Raw genomic sequence first — 23,309 nt, 5'->3', positions numbered from 1 at the left:
ATAACGCTCATTAGTTTGACGATGAGGATTTTAAAACTGTACTGAAATAAGACCACGGAACTGTAGATCGTAAACAGTAATTAGGTCCACTGGACCCTGCAGTATAGTTTCGCCTGAAGACGCTGCGCGTGACAGTGAGTACAGTAATGAAGGCGAGACTCGTTTATACAAAGGAAGCCGCTAAAATCCGTTTCTAATCAAAGAGCATCGCAAAAACACGACTAAACGCCGTCAGACGCCGTGACGCGTGCAAAGTTAAAGGACGTTCGCAGCCTACGGTGGTAGAAAGCTGCGTGTGCCTTAATGGGAGAGCGAGCAAGGTGGCCAGGGATCTGTAACAGAGTCGAAGTGACAACATTCGCGTCTCATTAAACCAGTTTCATCCATTAAACGTTGCCGCCGAAAACGATCAATTCATACGTGCAAAATCCCAACTCTGAATTCCTGCTATCGCTGCACCGATCTCTCTCTATTGCGTCGTAAATAATTGCGAACTTTATGACGATCCTGCTTCACAACCGAGGAGGATTATACTGATGTATGCTGGCGCGTAACTGTTAGCATCGGTGACTCTTAAAGACAAACGACTTCACATCCAGTGACTCCTCGTCTCGTGTCGGATTTCTTTTCGTCAAAAAGAAAACGCGCAGACGAATATGAGACGTATAAATATCTTTGAAATGAGATGATTGGCTGAATGAATTGAGACATGCTCTTTGGCTTTGGGTGAAAAATGGAGGAAGAGGGGAGGGAGGGGAGGGGAGGACAATGTGAAAGGGACTGGAGAGGAGGTTGGGGGGTAACAGGGTCGGATGACGGTGAGAATGCGGGGAAGGGAGCAGTGAGAGGAAGGAGAGTCTTAAAGAGAGAGGGAGGGAGAGTTTTGACGATGCGTCATGCAACGAGCGCTAGCCAGGCGTGTAGCAGTCAACCAGTCGAATCCGAGTCGATATTAATTTGCGGAGATGGCACTCCGGGCACTCCGGTCACGACAGTCGATAGCGTAATAGATTGTCTCGAGTTTCGGCGTGTGTATTTAAGAATCAGAACCGAATCCCGACTGACTGATATCTAAAACCGATGTCGTGCGCAGCGCTCACCGCCGCTAATTCTCGTTAAATCTCGCGATAATAACCGCCGTTCGATATCTATAACGATAACGACATTTTTTCATACACTCGATTTTGTTTCTTGCGAATTCCGAAAATTCCGTAGAGAAATAACGTATATCTAATGAGACGTGTAAATCCTCTGAAAATTTGCACAAAGGTCATTCCAATTCAAAGCTTGAATAGACTAATGAAACAAATCGTTTGAGTAGCCGTATTTTCTATGGCTAATTCTTTCTTGTTCTTAGATGTTAGAAAAAAACCCTTTTTATGACCTCTTTCTTTCCCCGGGGATTCTTGGCGATACATATACATATACCGAAAGACTGCGGGGGTTTTATTACAGATATCGTCTTTTATAACCGGGTTCTACCGACCACGTCAAGAGAGAGCATCGCCGCAAAGCTAGCGATACGACGACACAAAGGAAGCGGCGGCTTTGCGCCGAACTTGCCGCTCGAACCGCTAAAGGTACCGGCGTCGGAGGCGGTATAGTACCGGTACACTTCAAACAAACATCGGCGCTATTTATCTTCCGCCGACCGTTTAGACAAATATATCTACCATATCTAATTACTACAGCATTGACGTAGCGTTTAAATATAAATAAATATATATTTTTATTTATCATGTTATCATTATTACTGTATCTCTAACACCACGATGTTTCGCAATGTTAATTCCTCATTTTCGATGTTGTCGATCAGCTTTAAAAACGAGTCGTCAATTAATTCAGTCGAAACGTCGATACTCTCTACGTTTTTCTTCATACATATAATTGTTGGGTTTTCTTTGAATTTGTTTAAAGTTTTAATTAGACAGTCTATAGTGTCTATGAAAACTAGACGATAACTGTATTCATGTATCAGTACCAGTCTGTTGTTCTTATTATCAGTTCGATCTTATTCGATTGTCGTTTATGGTTCACGAGCTGTTGGTATATACAGCGCCTGGAATATTGTGCTAGACGATTAAACTAAATTCATCAGTTAAAAACTGTTAATTTCTAGCGACTAGAATACAATAGGAATAAAGATAATGCTATTTCCGCTGATTGTGAGGTATGTCAGTAAACACAGTCGATAGTATTTCGAGCCAATGATGTAAATTACATTAATGAAACAGGCAGCAATCCACGATAAGTTACACGGTTAATTTTCCGGAGCTGCCTGAACTTGATTAATGATTATACGTTACGTTCTTACGTAACTATATTTACCGACAACAGAATGGATCCGAGTAGGAATCCTGCATGTGTGCATGTATGAGTGTAGTAGGAATGAGTAATGATGGGTGAATTACACACAGACTAAGTTTGAATTAATGACATGTCTAACCATCTGTCGCGCCTCAATACACTTTACTTATCAGTTCAGTAATTATACTCCTCCTCTCCGTGCATACGATATACTCGATCGAAACCTCGCCATAAATGGGAATATCGGCCGACGGAGTAGGTCCAGTGGAAAACGCTACTGTGGCAATCGAGGATTCCACTTATGGCAAGCAAGGTTCCGCCAGGTTCGCTGTTAAAATCGAATGAACTATTTAAATAAATAAATTCATTACATGAAAACAATACCAATCACTGGATTCGGAAGATTAAAAATTCGACTGATAATGAACTTATTTTGCGATCGAAGACTGTGGGCTCGGCTATGTGAGGGGCCACTAAACTATGAATAGAGTGGAGGGGACATTCAATTAGTTTGGGCCATTGAATCGTCCCCGAGATAAGAGACTGCATTTTTCCTATATAGAATACTAGCAGGAATCTCAGGAATATATACGGATAAATTGCTATACTTTCTACGTAGATAGATTCCCAAGTAGTGCAGCATTGAAATACATTACACCGTGTATACGTACTGTCTATAGGCGCGTGTATCGCTGGTCAAATATTTTTCACAAATCTATTTATTTCGAATATTTACGCAAGTGGAGAACAGGGTAAACTATGTGGTTAAGCGTTGTCCTGTCACTCTTATCAATGGATCTTACCACGAACACGAGCAGGAGTACATTTAATACGAGAAATGTCAATATTGACATTGATATTCAATTCGATATAAATCTAAACCTTAATGAAATTGATTTGCACTGATTAAGTTTACAGACTCGGCTCCGATTACTAACATTCACATAGTCAGACTATATGTCCGCTGATTAGACACAGGTCTCATGAGTTTATTCTAAGTGTCAAAAGGTCGCTATATCTAATAAGCGTAAGATATATTTGTATTCTACTCTGCATGATATCGCTGAGAATAAAAAAACTAACGCTAAATAAAGACATTCTAAGATTAATTTAAATTTATTTCGCTTCAGTTAACATCCAGCCAGATTTTGCTTCCTTTGAAGTTTAGGAGAAGTCGAATAATCTTTGTGAGAAGGATATGCTCGGAGGAATAATATATCATTTCGCATTTGGGTTCATAGATATGATATCATATCGATTCGTAGAGTTCACATCTAGCCAGAGTTTGCTTCTTTTGAAGTGTCATAGAAAAATTATGCTTTGTGGAAGAATATATTATTTCATAATTTGGGCTCATATAGGATTAAAGATACGCGATTGGTAGAAATGTGAAAGTCGGCTAACTCAATCTGTACAAAAAGGGAAAGTCTAGAAATCTAGAAAATCTGTAAAAGAAATATCGCTGAGTGTAAAAGAATTCGTTGTATATATAAAGGTAAACATATTTTTGAATAGTTTTTCACGTTTGGTATTTTCTCGAGAAATGCTCAGCTGATATAGAACGGCTAATTCATCACCTCAGGAGCAGCAGGGGAATAGACAAACGCTTCTATTTCTATTTGATACAGGTGTTTCAGCCAGAGGAAAATAGTTTAACCCTTTAAACGTCGATAACTAACTCTCAATTCAGGATTTTGTTTGGGTTCGTGAACAAAAGTATAGATGCCGAAATAGCGATGCAACCGATTGTTAATAATCAGGGCCCGGTTTTATAGACTGGTATCATCCTTAACCCGGGTGTTTTAACTTAAATTATATTGAGTAAGCCCCTGGGTCCAATTCCACAGTTCTGAGTTAAGATTTGACTCTGGGTTAAAACATTGAAAATGAACTAACTTTAACTCAGAGTTAACTCTAACCCAAAACTGTGGAACTGGGTCCTGGATATCAAGCGTTCTTGATTGAATATCACTCCCGAGTTAAAAGTTAATCAAGGACCTGTGGATCCGGGTCTTGGACTTAGAATACAGAGATAGAATTTGAATCAAGAGTTAAAACATTCGAACTGAATAACTTCAAATTTACGGTCAGTCTGAACTGATCGCGGTCTCGGTGTACCGTCAGGTGTAGAGGGTAGGGGAAGGACAACGATCCAAACGCGACGGTGTGCAGATAGAATCCCACACACACACTCAAATGATTCGGCGTTCGATCTCACGGTTCATTTACATCGAATTTGCCGCAAGATCAGACGCAGATCCTGATTTATATCTGGTTTTTATTTTCATTCGGAGCTATCTAGGGTGCAGTTCTAATATCCATTTCAAATTCTAACCAAAAACAGGGGCGGACCCAGAGTCAGGGCTAGACAGAATTGAAACAAAAATTTAGGGCTAAAAAGAGCACTAACAATCTCATAGCAAAAGCAAAGGCCAAACGGAGATTAGTCTAATTTTTCATTACAAAATTACAACACCATTTTAGAGCATTTTGGGGGCTGTAAGAGGCTATGGTCGTATTGGGAATAAGATTGATATCCCATAATCTGTTACTGAACATTTTACTGTGCAACCAGTTCGACATGTATTTGTGTAACTCTATAAGAGGTTGTCCAGTTTGGGACAGTGAGCATCGAAGCTGGATTAAGAAATACGGGATGAACTCGACCGATAAATTGAAATACGCCCTTATTGCTTGTACGAAATTCCCCTCGAGTCTGTCCTCGCTATACCGAACATCGATTTTATCTTTATCAACCGATAAACCGGGATGATAAGCCGACTTGTGGACTGACCGATTCACTGGGGAATACAACACCAGACAGTTCATATATCAAACAGTATATGATAAATTAACATCACCAGTTCTGTCCAGTTTCTGCGATTTTCTTCCATTCAGATATAATTTCATTTCCGAAGCGGGAAATTTATTTTACGTCTCTTGACAGAAAATTATTCCCCACAGAGAGAAGAAGGCGGTATCTGGATGTACCATCCCTGGGAATTGATTAATGACGACGTTTTCACCCCTGATTCACCCTTCCCGCTAGATGTACTTTTTCCTTCTGCTTTCATCAACCAAACAAACCCCCCCCCCCACCCCCGCCCGAGTATGACACATGATAACCGCGATTGCTGTTTAACTTTAGGCTAAAAAAAATTGATACCTTGTTTCTCCGCTCTGCTGAGCTTAAATGTTGACCCGGCCGGCCGCCTATCTACCCTATACATTACTTTTTTAAAAATCGTGATCAATTTTACCATAACAGACCCGGCCGCTATAGAAATGAACTGTTTATAAATTTTATCATATTTTACAAAAATGACCCGGCCGCTGCGGAGAAACAAGGTATCATTTTTGTTTAGCCTTAGATATTTCTTGAGTTGTATTTACCATTAGTAGATTTGTAAAAATATTATTTACCGTATATATCTACTGTGTATATTTCGTTTGATTGAATACACGCAGTAAATATTTACTATAGAATACAATAGGAGAAATAGTGCTTAATTTCAGTAATTAGGAAAAGGAGCATACAATTTGAGGTGGCTTTTAAGATCTAGCAATTTCTCGTATATATGACAAATATTAGTTATACATTACGATTATTATAGAGTGACTTACTGATACCAGTCGAATCGGTAAAACTGACTGAAAAAATTCGTTTCGAAAAAATCGTCTTTCTATTCCCATGATTCTCAATTCAGTATCTGGTCAATGAATGAAATATCAATACAGCCTCAGTGGATAAGGAGAGAGTAGGTCTGAATGCGGAGTAATATGGTAAGACGTTGCTGCTGCGTGCCTTATTAGGTTGTATACGTACATCTGGCGGACCTGTACGACAACTAAGAGACTGCCATGTCATCACCTCGAAGCTTTTTCAGCAGCTCTATCGTCGATCGAGATTATCGATCAAAAAGTGTGTTAAAACAGCACAAACGTTGCAGCGAAAAAACGTTAAAACCCTCGCTGAATAAATACACTTGATATGCAGAATATCGTCCATCTATTTGACGTTTCGAAAATGATTTCTATAATGAACTTACCTTAGATACAGGAATAACTGTTATGGTATTAGATCAGTCAGAGTACTGTGGAATCACTTCCTTCTGATAATGAACGGCTGACGTCTGCGAGAATTAACCAGTATACTGCAGGTCTGTGTGTTACTGGTCTATCTATCTCTATCTCGGTGGGGAAAGCGCGCCGGCTTTATTTATAGTTCTACCTAGCCGCGGCAAGCGAGGGCCAGGAAATTTCCAGACAATTCTTTTCCTTGCTATGCTATGTCTTTACATAGAGAAACAGCCACGCGAATTGTGAATAATTCCCTTCTCGGAAGAAAATTTATTAAAAGACTGAATAGTAAAAATAGCATCGAACACGAACAAAAATTCTTATTAGTCACAAATAGCTGTATTTCTACTTCATTCATTGCCGGTTACAGGTTTAATTCTTTAGAATAGGGATTTCTATTGAAATCCGTTTTGTGCGAATGGTCTATTGCTCGAAAGCGAGTAATATACATTTTTTCGCCGGTCGCGTTATAGCCCGGAACAACCAGTTATTCTTCAGGCTGCGATTCAAAGATGAATAATATCCGTCGAAATTAATCATTTGAATTGAATAGATGAGTTTACGATGTAATGAATAAACAATTTACCGTTTAGAAGAAAAATTTTAAATCTGTCAAATCAATTTTGCGAGTAAAATGTATTCAATACAGAGCCGTAAATCATTAGTTATGCGAAACATTTCGGCACGTGATGAAAATCACACTCTTACGAAGAAAAATGTGAGAGTAGTGAAGTTTCGACTCAATGTACTGAGCGATGTCAAACCTATTTCAAAAACAATATTCTTTTTTTAGACGGAGCGGCCGTTTGTTTATATCACGTGACGGCTACGTACTCTGGAGGTCAAGGTCAAATGCAATAACACGACGGACCTCCGGACTGTCTGAATGACCATATCTACGCTTTGTTGTCTGAAACACTATGTCTGTGCTGCGACGATATGATAGAAAATCTCCGACACTAGTATAACGAAGAAAGATGTACGTAATCCGAAAAGTTTTATCTTCCTGAAGATGGCTATCAGGTTATAGTCGAAACGTCGAATCAATAAGGGAACTTTTCGGAATCTAATTCTCGACACTATATTAGTGGGGTTCTCAATATTTTGTTGTCTGATTATGCAAGTCAGATGAGCGGCAAAACAGCCACAGGACCCAGTTCCACAGTTGTGAGTTAGAGTTAACTCTGAGTTAAAGTTAGTTCATTTTCAATGAGTTAACTCAGAGTCAAATCTTAACTCAGAACTGTTGAACTGGACCCAGGCGTTTAGAAACGACTGTAACACATCACAACGAACCGAAACAAAACAAACCGATCTTCACGTTAAAAACAGTTATCGTGATGTTTGCATCCAAATTAAACGATCTAAAATACTATATTTGACCTGACTGATCACTGCGTGCGACTTAGGTCGAGCTTTTAGAAATCAAAGTCAAATATTGAACAAGTATAAGAGGCCGGGCGAGGCGTGGTTTAAAACCGTGACGTTTCAGTATGTGGCGGTGAACTGCGGGATCCGGACATTCTCCATTCGCGTCTCCTTTCACGAATCAAACCAACAACGCGTTGATTCAACACGAACGAAATCATGATCCAAACGCCTTGAGTCGAGTTGAATATCTCGAACAGATACCAAACAGCGTCGCTAGCGAGGACAGTATTCAAAACCCCGATAACCCACGTCAAACCGAGCAGTAAAAAGATCCTAGTGAAAATGGCTAACTCGGCTAGTTTGGTTCGGTGTCGTGGATTATGCGTGCTGACGTTTCTTTTGGTGCGACAAATACACACTACGATACACGCGAACATGAATATATTAACGACAAGGACGAGGGCACAAATTAGAGTATAACCGAATAACAGGACTCCAGTATCAGTAATCCAGCATAGCAGCGGATTGCCGTATACTCGATTGTGTAAACTGGTGCCATCAGAGAAATGCAGAAAAGCGCACAAACCGACAATGACAATCGGAGTGAGCCAGGCGTATAGAAGATACTTAACGAGTCTGCGGCGATCGTTCGTCGATACGGCACGCCGGGACGATGAAGAGGAATGTACGGGAACATCGCCGACGAAAGTAGCGGCTAAATGCAACGCGTTCACGTTCATCGAAGCGAAAACGACCAACCAGAAATAGTGTTTAACGATACCGAACCAGACGCAGATCAACTCCCTCTCGTGTCCCATCATCGACATCAGCAACACGTGACTGAACAACAACGAGATGAACAAATTGACGACCAACTTTCCGGGAGTTGTCAACAGCGCCGGTATCGTTAAGTAGATTATAATGGTGAACGACAAACTTACAACAGACAAACTACTACCGATAAATGTGACCCAGAATGACAGATAATCTATCGGCGGTTTGCACGTGCGATCGTCAACGCAACCGATTAATTTACAAGATTGGTAACGGGAAAAGCTGTATCTAGCGGTTAATTTCGACTGGAATATCGCAATCGTATTCGTGTCGATGTTCACCAACTGATCCGGCACGCCTTCAAATACAGAAGATTGACACTCAATGTCTGTACGGCTAAGAGGTTCTACCGAGATAGATTCGCTCATGTACATCACGGTCCCGGCGCGGTATATACAACCGATCAGCCGTTTGTTCCTATCTAAGATCTGTTTGACATGTCCGACGGTGAGGACTTGTAATTTTTCTGTAAAATACGGGATACCAGTTGAATAATATAACGAGATTGTTCTTGTGTGGAAATCCTTATCGTCGCGCGATGATTGAGTTTCGGTAATGGTCTCGTCGTACCTGCCGCATCGGTACGCGCTGCCCACCATTTCATCGATTTTTGCCGTTCCGATCGTTGCATTGCGGTCGAGAATGTAAACGAACGATAATCTAATCGTAACGTTTAATTTCAAATCGTACAATCGATGTTGACACGTGTTTTCGTTGTCACATCGCTTCGTGCAGTTATTTCCAGCCGTGTCTAAACACCGCGACGGTTTGTACGCAAAACTCTGCATCGTATATGACAAATCGAACAGTATTTTCAAACCGTTTCTTTCGCCAGTCGTATTCTTCACCGATTCAATGCACATAATTGGACGATTGTCAAACTGATCGCCGTGAATACACTTGAGACAGTGGAAATTTCTATAAGTTACGATTTTCGTTTCTGTTTCCAAGCGTGAGATGGTTCTACCCGATAAGGCTAGACATCGGATACAATCGTCGGACATTACAGATTTTTGCCTGATCTCTTTTGAGGCAACTTCAACTTTTGATGACGTCAGATCGTATGACGTCACATTAAACCAGTCTTCAGAGCATCTCCAGTCATCCCCATCAAGCGTGGTATATCGTAATTCGCAAGTCGGCGGAACCTGACCGATGGCCAGTTCCGTCGCGTGTCCGTAGTACAGGTAAAAGCCGGCTATCGTTTGCGACTCCAACGGACAAACAATGACGGGAAGGTGAAAATCACCAGTAGTTGGTGATAACCCGTGACACATAGCGCAATATCGATTTCTATATGTAAAAGAGTCATATTTAAGTGGCACATTCAAGTGATAGTCAACTAGACTCCATTGTTCGCATTGTTTTTTAATATATTCGTCCGTATAGTCAGCTGGACACGTATCGATCACCCAAATCGGTTCGTCGTTCGGCACCATTTTTTTACACGTCAAATACTTGTATTTCGGATGGTAAAGTTGTGGTTGTTGAATCGTAGGAAGTTGAGGACACGATATACGATCACAACACAGTCCGAAAAGCGCGCATTCCGTGTCGCAGTAACAGGCAGGGTTGTCAGGTCTGTAACATGCGAGAGATGTGTTATCGAGAAGAGAAGGCATTGCGTACGTGTAGCTCACGTTTCCCATATCTATCGTTTGGTATTCTTTATTTCTGGCCATGGGACCCTTAATGCCTATCACCAATAAGGTAGCAACTGAAAGAAAGGGTAAAACATTACAGATTACATATTTCCAATCAGCAAAATTCAGCAAAATTCAATTCATTTTTTAAATCGCAGATTACCTTGTTACGCTTTATTTCTCTCTCCAGTGAATATTTTTTGTAAACACATCTATGTTTCCCTCGGTTTACCAGGGAAATGGTAGGTGAGTAAATTTAATGTATACGTTACTTTGTTATGGATGGTTTAGAATATATTTTCTCTTTTCTTTTTGTATATGCGCACATGTAGATTTGAAAAAAAAACCTATACACTTTCCATCCACATACCATGGAAATGATCGGAGAGTAATAAAATCATCTTATATCTTGTCGTATCTTGTTTTGATATCAAAACCACTGTATACGCTCTCGAGATTCTGAATATGATTTTACTTACGAAGACAAGCTGGTGCAATTCTCATTTTGTTGATTGAAGTCTTGGTTGAATTCGTTCAGATGAGGTCCCTTTAGCGTCCTGACTGTTTGAATTAATGGTTATTCCCTTGAATTGAACAGTATCTATAAAACCGAACGCACCTATTTCTGTTGGGCGCAATCGCAATCAATTCAACCAATCATCGGCCAAGGAACTGCGTGATGTTTGTTCTAAGTCTTCTCTTTTTGGGCGTCGAGAATTGTTACACGTATTCAGTTTAAAAGCGGAATATAATTAGGCAGCATCTCCACGGAACGCGTGCTGGTAATCTTAATTGATAACCTACAAAACTCACATGCATGAAAGTAAAAACCTTTAAGACCCCGCCCTGTCACACACATCGGAAATTATAAGATTTGGTATTTAATAATAAACTATCTATAAGGCAGGCCGGCAAACGATCTCCCGATCTACCTAGTTGAGAGGAGAAGAATCAACTGGTTTCTTTAGTTGAAGACTTTTGAGAAAGCAATGAACCAATTACTGTTGGTTTCACAAAAAAGATATGATACAAATGAAATATTGAAAATGATTGATATGAGAATGAACAGCTTTAAGACGATGGTTCCGATGCTCATGTGAGGACTGGTGTAACACTTGTCTTTGTTCGGAATCAATACTATCTCGATATTTAGTGAAATCCGTAAAAACAAAGCAAAATCTCAACATCTAAAAGTTGAATTTATGAGAATTTGAATTCTTATGAAGCCCATGTGTTACGGCTCCAGGTGCAGCGATGAAATGCAAAGAGTCACGGATGAGTCGATCGGATATATGGGAATTATGGAAAGGTCAAAAGAAATGCTATAAGTATGAAAATCTTTGAAAAGATCTAATATACGATAAAGCGCTATCATTACATTTGATTTTAACTATAATTGTAATACGGACAAAGTAGCCTTTCTATAGAGTAGTATTTTCAGCTTATTTATTTCTGACTGTTTTTTTATTAGGAACTCGAAACTGTTTGGTGTAATACCGAAGTAATACAATAATTTCTCTGTGATTGTTTCCTATTTTCCGTATTTCATTTTCTTTCTTTTTGTATTCTATTGTATTATAATTTTATGTTCATTAAGGAACAATAAAGTTTATTGTATTGTGTTGTATTTCGTCGACTTCAATGGGGTACCCGCAGTGCTACTGTGGCAATCGAGGATTCCACGTATGGCAGGCGAGGATCCGCCAGGTGTCGCTAGTAGATAGTTGGTCGTCCAGGTTCGATTTCGTCTACATTTCAATTAAACCTAAATTAACTTTTCTCTTAAATGAATGAATCATTTTTGGAAACTTTACCGATATCCGATTAGAAGAATGAAAGTATTGTATATTGGTAGGTGCTGTGATAGTATATGGATTGAGGAGTTCAAAAATCCAGTTCAAAGGTCATTGAAAATGAACTAATTTTGACAACACACGACCTACTGCTTGTCGCGCCATCTGGTGGTATAGCTGGTTTCGCGGGTACCCCATTAGGCGGATAGATAAATGAACTGCTATTTAAGGTTGTAGCACGTTCACGTTTGCGGCTTAAGTCATATTGTTCGAATGAATGTAAATCGTTGATATTTTGACGTCGTCTCTTCCTCATCGCCACAATGGCTCCGGCATCAGTTCATAGTAACACAACTGTTGTGTTTTTGTATCGACCATTCTGGATCAAATTCATCGAAGTGTTTCCGCAACAACCTATCAACGAGTTAACGCTGTTCACGTTTGTCGTATCTTACGGAATTCTATTCGTTGCCGGGTTTCCGGGAAACGTAGCGGCGTTCGTCGTGATGACGTGTTCGAGTAAAATACGTCATCATTCTTACGCTAACTATCTGGCGGCGTTGGCCGTGTACGACCTCGTCTCGCTAACGGGTCCGCTGCTCGCTTGGGTCAACCTGATCCGATTCAACATCGCAGGGAAGTCTATCGTACGTTTTTCGACGGTCGCTTGCAAATTCGTCAATTTTTACATGTACGTCGCGAACGCCGGCAGTTTCACTAGTATCGGTATCGTGTCCGTCGAAAGATTCGTAGCCGTTTGTTTTCCGTTCGCGGCCGGTAGAATCTGCACGGCTCGCTCCAGTAAACTGATCGTCGCCGGTCAGTTCGGCGTCATCATCATCGTCACCATCGAGAATCTGTTTACGACCAGTTTCGAGCCCGGTTACGGCTGTTTTTACACCGAGAACGCGAATCGAACGCACACGATATTAGCGGTGGGTATCTTCACGATAGGCACCAGCGTGTTAGTGTTCACGTTGAATTCTATCACTATTCTCACGCTGATTCGCTCGACGAAAATGACCGGTCGAGGAACGAACGACAACACCGATTCAAAAGTAAAACAAATAACCGTCATGTTACTGACGGTCAGTTGTACGTTCGTCGTGTTGTTATTCCCAACTGATTTGTTAGTTTTAGTCGCCAGTTTCGCACCGGAAGCTGCCGCCAAGTACTTACTCATTTATGACGATCTTTTTAAGTTTTTGTATATAACGAATAACGTTATTAATTTCTATTTGTACATAGTCAGCGGTCGCGAAATTCGTAAAGCTTTATCGGCAGTTCTGAAGTGCCGCTCTTACAAATGATTTGAAGCGACTCAGCTCCAACAAATGAGAACCTACATATCAGAAGGTTTTAGGTTTATTCCTACCAGGAGGTTTACGCTGCTTCTCTGGTCTTCACGGCAATCGACGTCCTGAACGTGACGTCGTTGTTTTGTGCCAGCCAGTGCCGGAGACTTACTTTGCTTAACAACGAGAGACAATCAGGGGATTTACAAAACTTCAGGGTCCAGTTCCACAGTTCCGAGTTAAGATTTAATTCTGAGTTAACTCATTGAAAATGAACTGATTTTAACTCAGAGTTAACTCTAACTCACAACTGTGGAACTTGGCCCAGGAGGGTCTGTCATTTAAATTTCTTGTTGTTGTTGTGTAAGCCAACCAATATGTCGAAAAGGTATATGACTGCAAGACCTTTTTATCATAGCATCGGCCATCATAATGTTATCTTGGCAGAATAAAATAAACGCCTCGCAACAAAGTTCATATTCTTCGTCATCTTTTCGGAAACACTTTCTACACAGCGTGTAGGGTTTTATAGTTAACTCTACAGTGTAATTAGAAGAACGAGTTCTGTCCTAGGATTATCAAATTGATGCGTGTGCACCGAGTTGTATATAGAATTGTGTCCACGATCATCCTTTTTTTGTATAAATAACAAAACCTAATAAAACGACAAAATCCATACGAGCCCATCCATAAATGTTTATAAATCAATATAGTTAAAATTGTATACTTTTAGACACATCCATTTGTTTCGTTTCACGTTAAGTGTTTCAAATATCGTTTTATATTAAAAGGTTTTTGAGAGTGGCAATAGAAGCACTCGCCCCGTAACCAACCACCTTCTCCACCCCGAGGCACAAAAACCACTTTCAACGAGTTATTTATGAGAGCGAAAAGCTTATTATTCATCTCAGGATACTCAAACGGCTTTTATTCAATTAATGATGAAATTCATCCACGACACAATCCACCGACGAACGACCGTCAGCTGTTGACTTTTTACTCCAGTTAAAAATGCTTTGCTTAAGTCCGGTAACGTCAATCGTGCGCCTTTTGTTTCATGAGTCATGGATTTCGAGGGAGCACTCCGACAGTTCTCTTAAAAACTTGAAGACTTCAAAACAGAAGTAAAACTACAATTAGTCTTAAAAGAATAACTTTCTATCGGTGTATTTTCATAGGGAGAAGGGGTTTTTTAAACCGTATTCTACGTGGTCTAAAGAGTACCGTATTCTACGTGGGTTATTTTCTCGCCAAAATATATCATGGAAGGAAAACTTAGAAGTTTTTTCAATGTTTTTGATGAATGAGCATTAGAAAATGTTAATGAATAATTCCTTCTGCGTATAACCGGACTAGTATTTAATTGATAAGCAAGTGGGTTTATGCTAAAGAATAGAATTTTGTCGTCTGAAAAGTATGGAAAATATCATCTAGAATTCAGTACGGATTTATAGCATCATTTTTCATTAGAATTAGGCCTCACGGTTGTCCGTATTGTATGTAATAAGGATATTTATACTCCGGCGGTAAATGTGCGCATTTATTTTAGTTCACGGAAATCCCGCTATCGTTATTCATTTGGGCAGCACTGAACGATCTAGAACTAATACAGCCACGCGATTCTACTGTGGCATGCGAGGAATGCAGATATCCTCAAAAATCAGATAAGTAAAATTTCATTCATCACTCAACCCCATTTCGTTCAAAATAAATAGTTGTATCAACGTGATACATTCATCTTATGGGAATTTGCTTTTGCAATCGACTTTCAAGCCACTTTTGATAGTACTCTTTGCTCAGCGAATGTATAAGCATTCGGCGAAGCGGCTAACTCACATGCCACAGAAAGAATATATGGCAAATTAAAAGTTTTATTTCTAAGAGTTTTACGATCATTATTAGATAAATTAATTAAATAGACTCAATCATCCAGACTTTGCATGTTCGTTTCAAAATTTCTAAAACCATTCGCTAAGGTTTCATTCCTTTGATGTGAAAATCTGCAGCTGCATTTATACTAGAAGAAACAGCAGCAGCAGCATTCTATTAACCCATAATTACTGACACTGATTCAGAGTGGTCCTGATGCTGAATAGAGGATGTACAAGTGTGTTCCGGATTCGATCCCAGTAATAACTGACACTCGGCATTTTCCAATTCAACGAAGAATCGTTTCCCAAAAATTGGGCGGCCGAGCATCAACTGCTCTATCGTAATGTAAATTTAGCGAGCATATTTTTCCGCACTTATTTTTCACGATCAACTTCAAGTTTTTTGTTTTGTCATTTCAGTAAACAGCGAATTGCTGCGATCGACCTATGAATTGGACCTTGAACGATAGACTGCATTCCGGCACTTCAATTGAACAAACAAACATGAAAAGTCAACAAGTCGGCGAAATTCATTCATCCTTGAATTTAATTCAAATCATATTTAATTTCATTTGATGATAATTTTTCACCACAATCAAACGACACGAATATTGTCAAAAAAATATCAGTAAAAACATCGAAAGCTGTTCTTTGAACCGGTATCAAATACCCACGAGCCTATTAACCATTCATCACTAACAATCACCGTAAACTTCAGAAATAGATACAAAACTTCGTTTCATCTATTCGGACTAGAACATTTGAAATCTGCGTGCGCGACAATTATACTGAAATACACATGTAGTAAAACCTGTTCTGCGATAAAACAAAAGCATGGTTTATAATACATGTACAGTAAATGACAAATATTTGAATTAAAAATATCAGGTTATCATGACCTCTTATGGACTGTTAAGAAAGGGTAATTTATATCAATAGATATATGAACTATCCACCGGTTAATGACATTCTTATCATTATTTACATGAAAAATTTCCACTCTGAATTTTCAGTCAACTTTCAAGCTAAACTTCTTCATCCCTGATACAAATACATTTATGATACACCGGTATGTTGAGGCACCCTGAAATGTTGAAGTAAATTACGACACGTATTGCATTAACTAAGGGAGAAAAAGTATTTTTCACTTGGTAGTAAAAATGCTGACGATCTTTCAGAGACCTAGACCATGAATGTATGAATACTCTAATTAATACAATGCACCAGCTGATAGCCTAGTTCAAGCCTGATTGGATAGCATCTAACTACATGTATATAGAACAACAGCATATAGAAAAGTCAAGGATTCAAAATGCACCTATTATACTTTATAGATAGGATAAATTTCGAGTACATTCAAAATTGAGAAAAATAAAAAATACATCGAATTGAACTAGAATTGATTGAGGAGTGAGACAGATTATTCATTCTTCCTCGATTAATAATTAATAACTGGTAAAATTTTAAAATGCGGTAAAACATTAATCTAGTTTGGATTCACGAGTGAGTTGCACACTTATGATTTATAGACCATTTTAGTTTTACAGACACTCTAACAACTAAAGACCAGTCTTATGATTTAAGACCACATTCGGTCACAACTGTACGAACCCTGGGGCCGCTTCCATAGCTGAGACCTTGTTAGTTGTCTTAAGTTGGGACTAACTTATCAGTAGGGCGCTTTAGACTCAGGGGCTGGTAACACCGTCAAAAAGTAGTCTAAAATCTTAAGACTGAAGTTGTAGATCGACTACAGAACTAAGATTAGAAGGTCTTGAATTGGTCTTAAGTCTAAAGCCCTGACTGTGTAACCGGCCCATGGTTCATTACCATTCATTAGGAATAAGATTAATCTCTGTTCAGATGCAGGTCCTGCACTGGGTCAGTATTGCCCAGGTCGAAGCCCTGGCCCTGGTCCTGCGTTGGGCCAGGTCCTAGGATGTTTTTTTGTAAGAAAATGAACTGAAGTCGCAAATGTTCATTACATCCATTACGGCGCATCTAAAGTCAGAGAGAGATTTCTAATGTTAGTTCGCTTGTATTTACTGTTTAATTCGATCAGCGACGTGTTGTTTGATTTCGATCGGCCTCGCCTTCTGTTTGATGACCTCGTCGCTAGGTGTCTCTGCCTGTACGCCGATGCTCGACAGGAAGTCGTCGAGAATACGCACGTATTCGTCGTAGTTGTATCGCATGTGACTGACGTGCGGCGAATTCAACCAGCACCGAGTATAAACGTCGATACCGCGGCGGCGCCACTGGTCGGCAACCGACGCGATCTCCTCCGCGTCCGAGATCGGGTCGGCGCGCGAGAAGAGCATCAACGACGGAATCGCGAGCCGATTCTCTTTGAACGTGCGCGCCGATTCGATATACGGAATCATCTGATTCGTGAACGTCGACTTGTAAAAAGCGAGCGATTCGCGAAGGACGCGTCGCAAAATCCGATTCGTCGTGATCGCTTTCGAAATTCCGTCGGGGATTCCGTCGAAATCGACCGGACTGTCGAATATCTGACCAATCAGACGAGCGATTATATCTCGATGTCGGTCGGGGTCGGACGTCAGTTTGATCAGTAGTTCACCGTACAGGTAACCGCCGACGGAGAAACCGTGCGTTAATATCGGCTGATCTTTCAAACGATCCTCGCGCACGTAATTGATGATCTGATGAATGATCAGTCGCGCTCTCTTCGGACGCAGCAGCTGCATCGGTTCGATGCACACGTTCAAAACGTCGAAGCCTCGTCCCAGGTAGAAATCGGCGTATTTCTTCGTATGCGATTTTTTGGCAGCCAGCCAAGCGTAGAGGATCACCAACGGTTTCTTACGATTGACGTCAGTGTCGACCGGGTCGAGCGTTCGTAGTTCGAAGTTTTGGTTGATCTGTTTCGTGATTACGGCCGTCAAAGCGGATTTGTTCCTCAGTTGAATGAAAGCGCCACCTGCCGGTTGCCACAGCAGACTTGTAGTTGCTGTTATTATCTGTAAAAAACAAATTGATTTATCATGATTGAAATCATTAGATACAAAGTGACTAAGGTGCCAATTTTAAAGTAGGGTTCTTACAGATCAGCCTAGGCCCTAACCAATATTCCCTGAAAATTTCCTAACCAAAAGTTCTATGATCTTATCACGAGCTCTCCTGTGGGGGGACTAGTTTCTTCTCAAATGTTTCATTGTGCCACTCATCACCCGCAAGAACAACAAGACACGAGGATTCCACAGTTTCACAGTTAAAATTAGTTGCATTTCGATGTTAAACTCTGCTGAATCAAATCTTATCTCACGGTGGAACTGGATCCAAAAATTCCTTAACTTTTTCCTGATTTTCAAGAAGAGTCAGGATTCCCCGATTTCCCTGATTTCAGACAGACGACAGACAGTCACAGTGTCACTCATTAGTCATTGACTCACACATAGCTGACGACAACAGTTGAAATCGTATGATGATGTAGGCCTAGTATCGCTTACCTGAAGATTTGAAAGCTTCCAAGCCACATTTTTCAACTGTCTACAGCTATTTTGCATCATAGTTTCGACTCGGTGAAACGCTCTGACGCTGACAACGATTTAAATACGATAAACTTCCGATTCAATTGAAATAATTAATCGGCTTTACTCTGAAACCCGGAAGTAAAAGAAATAATCAGCTGTTACCGGCTGCTGGGTGTTAGTTCATGTACGGAGCAGTCCGCTCAATACTTCTTAAACAGGTTCGAATCCCACTAAGTTCTAGATGATTTCCTTCAACCGTATACAACGGAATACCGGTGCCGACATCGTCAATCGTCAATCGTTAATCATGGTGCTATTGCACTTTCGTACTTTCCTGAAAATCTTCCTGAAAATATTTCTTCATATGAGGCCTAACGGGGAGGGCGAAGGAAAAAATTGAAAAATATTTATAATAGGCGTTTTATGGAAGGGAACAGGAAAAAAAACATAGAAATTCTTTTTGGAGTATTTTCCACATAAACTAGGCCTACGGAGCCCCGGAGGGGACATGGTGAGAAATGAATATATTTTTTTCGTTCGAGCGAAATGAGTGGCCTCAACAACTCATCCGACTGGTCAATACATATGGAGCCCCGGAGGTGCGATCGCTGGTGAAATATTTTTGGGAAGGGCTCGTGATTGTATAGATGGTGATGGAAACATTCCCGAGATCATAGACATTACAGAAATCATATCCGGGCAGGAAAAAAGAAGATTCAATGAAATATAATAAGTGGCGGCATTTGCCAATTATTATTTTTTTTTGTACCAGGAAAAAGAGCTTGAATTAGGGAGCAAGTTGGGTAACTATTGAAAACTGCAATTGATAGTTCTTGGGATTATCAAAGATTAGACTTTTAGAAAATACATAAATACAAAGATCACCTTACTCGTGACGTCAAGGTTGGGCCACGCACGTACCGCACACGCGAAAGAAACTAAATGATAATTATGTCAAAATTCGTAGTTAGAAAAATGACTGCAACTGGGAGAACCTTCCATACATTTGATTCTCCTCCGGTCCTAGACAAAAGCGCAGAATTGATGAGAAATCAAGATAAACGAAGTGACATTCAATCTCCTTTTATTTTAACAAATTAATTTACATTTCGTGTTGTTTTATGTCCACGTACGAACCGAACTTGATTCATAACAGCCTATCTTAAGTATGGTTCTTATCACGGATTATCACGGATTATCGCACTTTTGGTAATCCATTAAACAAGCGTTTTAAAGCGAGTTAGAGTCATTCTATGCCCTTATCGCGATAATCACAGTTTTAACGTCCTATTTGTTCAATGATTGTTGCACATTGGACCCGCGTAGTTTCCTTGGAAATAGTTAACATTTGTGGTCGTCTGTCGTTGAAATATGTGAGGGGTTCGTTTCCTTTGTTCGCTAGGGGGCGGCACTATCGGTGATCGGAATTGTGGAGACATGAAGAACTGTTGTACGTAATCGTGTTCACACATTATTTTAGTGTCGTTTAGATAGAATCTATCACCGATACAAAACCTGCAACAAAATCATTCAAAAGACGTTATTACCTTTTTCTGCTGTATTTTCTTGTATTCGATTCAAGAAGTTTCTGCGAATTTTAAAGATAAATCGTGTGATATTTCATAATTACCTTTTGAGACACATGAAGCAGGAAAAACAATCTAAATGATAAACGTGTTGTTTTACTTTCATCACCATTTCATAAGCGGGAATACTGTTCTCGCAGGCCGCACATTGACCGGAACATCCGAATAACCTAATACGAAGATATAAATGAATATTCTTTCATTCCTTTGGAAAATAAGTTACTTTTTTTCTCGTGTGTGGCAGGTATATATCATATATGTATACAGGAGACTTGGAAATGGGTCCGGCGAATTGTTTAAACATGAGCGAAGGTTTTAAAACTGCAAAATCAGGTAACATGAGACGTTGACAGATTGTAGCGGCATAAACGACTACGCTCGGCTCAGCACGTACAGAAAATCAACACCAATCTATCGGGGCTGTATTCTAACTATTGAATTCACTTCATCTATAAAATAGTCAATATTCATTTTGAACAATCAACATTTTTGTATTCAAGATAATGCTCCCTCAATTGTCGGTATAATGGAGCACCAAAAACCAGGAATGAATTCATCATCCCCCCGGCTTTTAAGATTGACGGACAGTTTTTCCGATTTTTAAAATTTTCGCGCTACATGATACGTTCACATCGAGGCTACGTGATTTCAACTTGGAAACATATTTTCATTTTATGTTGAAATTGAAGACTGACTCTCAATTAGTGGAACTGCAACATCTTCGATAATGTTATCTGTTGCTGTATTCATGTATTGGACCAAAAATTCACAAAGACTAGTCTTTACGAATTTTTGATCGGACACATAAAGCGTAAACTGCTGACTGAAGTAAAAAGGCAACTTTAACTGCCATTTAACGTTCGATATGACGCCTGTGAACAATGCAAAGCACGCATTACCCTGCTCTATAATGTTTGTTGTGTCTGTACTGTAGTCACAGGTGTGTTACAAGCGTGAAACAAAATGGCTTACATCAAATAGTCATTGAATTAATATCAATTATATTTCGCTTATTGAATAGATAACGATTTAAATGTTAATCTGACGTTGGTGACACGTGAACAGTCATATATCGACAACGATCTGAACTCCTCGGTAACTATTTCAAAATATCGATGTATCAAATTAAGCAACCAACAAAAATAAATCCCAGTCGTTTGGCGCCGGTTCGGTCTGGGTGGGAAAGGCTGCAGTTTACACGAATTGGAACCGTTATTTCCAATGCTGGACTTCGAAAAAAATGTAAATTCGACCATGGACTCTGAGTACATGATGCGACCGACAATCCAACTATATCTGCGCTTCGATTTTCGATTTCAAAATAGAACTCCCTGTTCCGGTAGCTGTTGTGCTGTTAATGAAAATCATAATTGACAGCGTTAATACCAGCAAGAATTTATACGTTGATTTATACGATTTTTACCTGAAATAATCTCGCTTACACAATATCAGATTGGACCTGGTGTAAAGTGATGCGCCGATATCTCCTAATCGAGAATTACAACACGAACATTTCAGACAGTCCTCGTGCCAAAACTGATGCATCGCTTTCAGAAAGTATTTATCGTTAATCGGCGCCTCGCATCCGACGCAAATCCACGTAGCGACGACTGTCGTCGATTCGGTCGCGATCGGAGAACAGGCTGTAGTCGCATCGTCATCACTAGCAGCAGTAGCAGCAGCAGGTACCTGCAGTCTCTCAGCTGCACTTGTAACAACTGGTGCAGCTACATCCGCTGCCGTCTGCCCATCTGACTCGTCTTTGTTTGTTGCGGGTACATTTTCGTTCTGGTTGATATCCGATAGCTGTTGTTTGTTGCTCGTATCAGCTGAATATGAAAAAAATAAAAGACTATCTGTGAAGCACGGTACCCAAGGGACAGAAGGCATTTCGCGGAACGTCTGCCAAACGGACCCCGGGAACACAAGAGAAATCACACAATAATTCAGCCAAAGATAAAAAGTTCAGTACGCCTGCCTGATGATGGCTCTATTTAGTCTTTTGCCGAAACGTTGCGCAAATTAAACCTTTTACTCAGAATTTTACAACTTGGCTGAATTATTGTGGGACTTCTCTCGTCTAGTCATCTTACACTCGACCCCGGCAACTATTCAATGCCACCGTTAATACACGTGTTTGTTTATTCTTACTATGGATTGATAATAAATCTTATCATTGCCTTATCAAACCTTCGGTTATAAATTGGAGCATACGAAAAGCAACTGAAGTCGAAGCTTCAAAAACAAAAAGTTTCATTATTGGATACGAAACATGTCTAGAAATCTAACGAATTGATTACATGTCATCACGTGACGATCAAAATGTGAAAAAAACGGTGTTAACTGAATGTAACAAATGAATTGCGATAAAATATACTTTACCTTTTTTCCGAGTAGCCATCGTTGATGATTAACGTTGTTGTAATTCGTCGCAATGATGAATGTAACAAGCCTTATATTTGTTTATTACGACAATAGTAACCGGTACTAACTAGTAAACCACTAAACTATTTAATGTATATATGCATTCGAAGCTACATACGTTTTATATATATATGAACAGGAAACAAGCTGATGTGTAGTATACAATGTGTCACCATTGACACCATACGCGAAAGGCTATTGTGTCATTTAAGGCGGGATGTGCCAGATTTTCCCGCCGGTGAAAGTCGACTGTATTTACCAATGGGCCACATGTTACCAGCCAAATGATTCTCTCTATAACTTCTGTGCAGTATTAAGATATTATCTACGAATTCATATGTAATAAAACCTTTATATCAATAGGACTGATTTCTTGGAGGCTCTATATGCGGATAAAGGTTTGGGGTCCTTAGTTTGCGTTGTCAGGGGGGAGGTTACGTTGAGGCCGACGAAGTATTAGAGGGCGCCGTGTTGGCTGTGTGATACGCAAATGTACGACTGAAATATTTTCGAAGGACTGTACTTACCTATTATCAAGGGCGGATCGGCCAAAATCTGAGATATACTCGAAATTGTATGGCAAAAAAACTGGTAAATCAGAATCAAGT

General features: G+C 39.9%; 3 protein-coding genes across 3 annotated transcripts; 1 reads left to right on the top strand and 2 right to left on the bottom strand.

Annotated features, from left to right (window-relative positions):
• Window positions 1-12,351: 12,351 nt before the first annotated feature.
• On the top strand, window positions 12,352-13,338 carry LOC141913358 (melatonin receptor type 1B-B-like). The gene has a single exon (XM_074804863.1). It carries the CDS (start codon window positions 12,352-12,354, stop codon window positions 13,336-13,338), a length of 987 nt encoding a protein of 328 aa, XP_074660964.1.
• A 2,395-nt stretch (window positions 13,339-15,733) lies between these two features.
• LOC141913165 (transmembrane protein 53-like) lies at window positions 15,734-18,819 on the bottom strand. The gene is made up of 2 exons (XM_074804629.1): window positions 18,668-18,819; window positions 15,734-18,178 (listed from the first exon to the last, which is right to left on the bottom strand). Exons 1-2 carry the CDS (start codon window positions 18,725-18,727, stop codon window positions 17,237-17,239), a joined length of 1,002 nt encoding a protein of 333 aa, XP_074660730.1. The 5' UTR covers window positions 18,728-18,819; the 3' UTR covers window positions 15,734-17,236.
• A 1,041-nt stretch (window positions 18,820-19,860) lies between these two features.
• Window positions 19,861-22,853, bottom strand: LOC141912995 (uncharacterized). The gene is made up of 4 exons (XM_074804435.1): window positions 22,660-22,853; window positions 21,701-22,106; window positions 20,322-20,447; window positions 19,861-20,206 (listed from the first exon to the last, which is right to left on the bottom strand). The coding sequence occupies exons 1-4, from the start codon at window positions 22,676-22,678 to the stop codon at window positions 19,987-19,989; spliced, it is 771 nt and encodes a 256-aa protein (XP_074660536.1). The 5' UTR covers window positions 22,679-22,853; the 3' UTR covers window positions 19,861-19,986.
• Window positions 22,854-23,309: the final 456 nt, after the last annotated feature.

The sequence above is a fragment of the Tubulanus polymorphus genome, chromosome 11 (assembly GCF_964204645.1).
Source record: "Tubulanus polymorphus chromosome 11, tnTubPoly1.2, whole genome shotgun sequence".
In the NCBI taxonomy this organism is placed as follows: Eukaryota; Metazoa; Nemertea; class Palaeonemertea; order Tubulaniformes; family Tubulanidae; genus Tubulanus; species Tubulanus polymorphus.
Note: the sequence above shows the minus strand (reverse complement) of the source record. Positions and strands in the feature narration are given on the sequence as shown.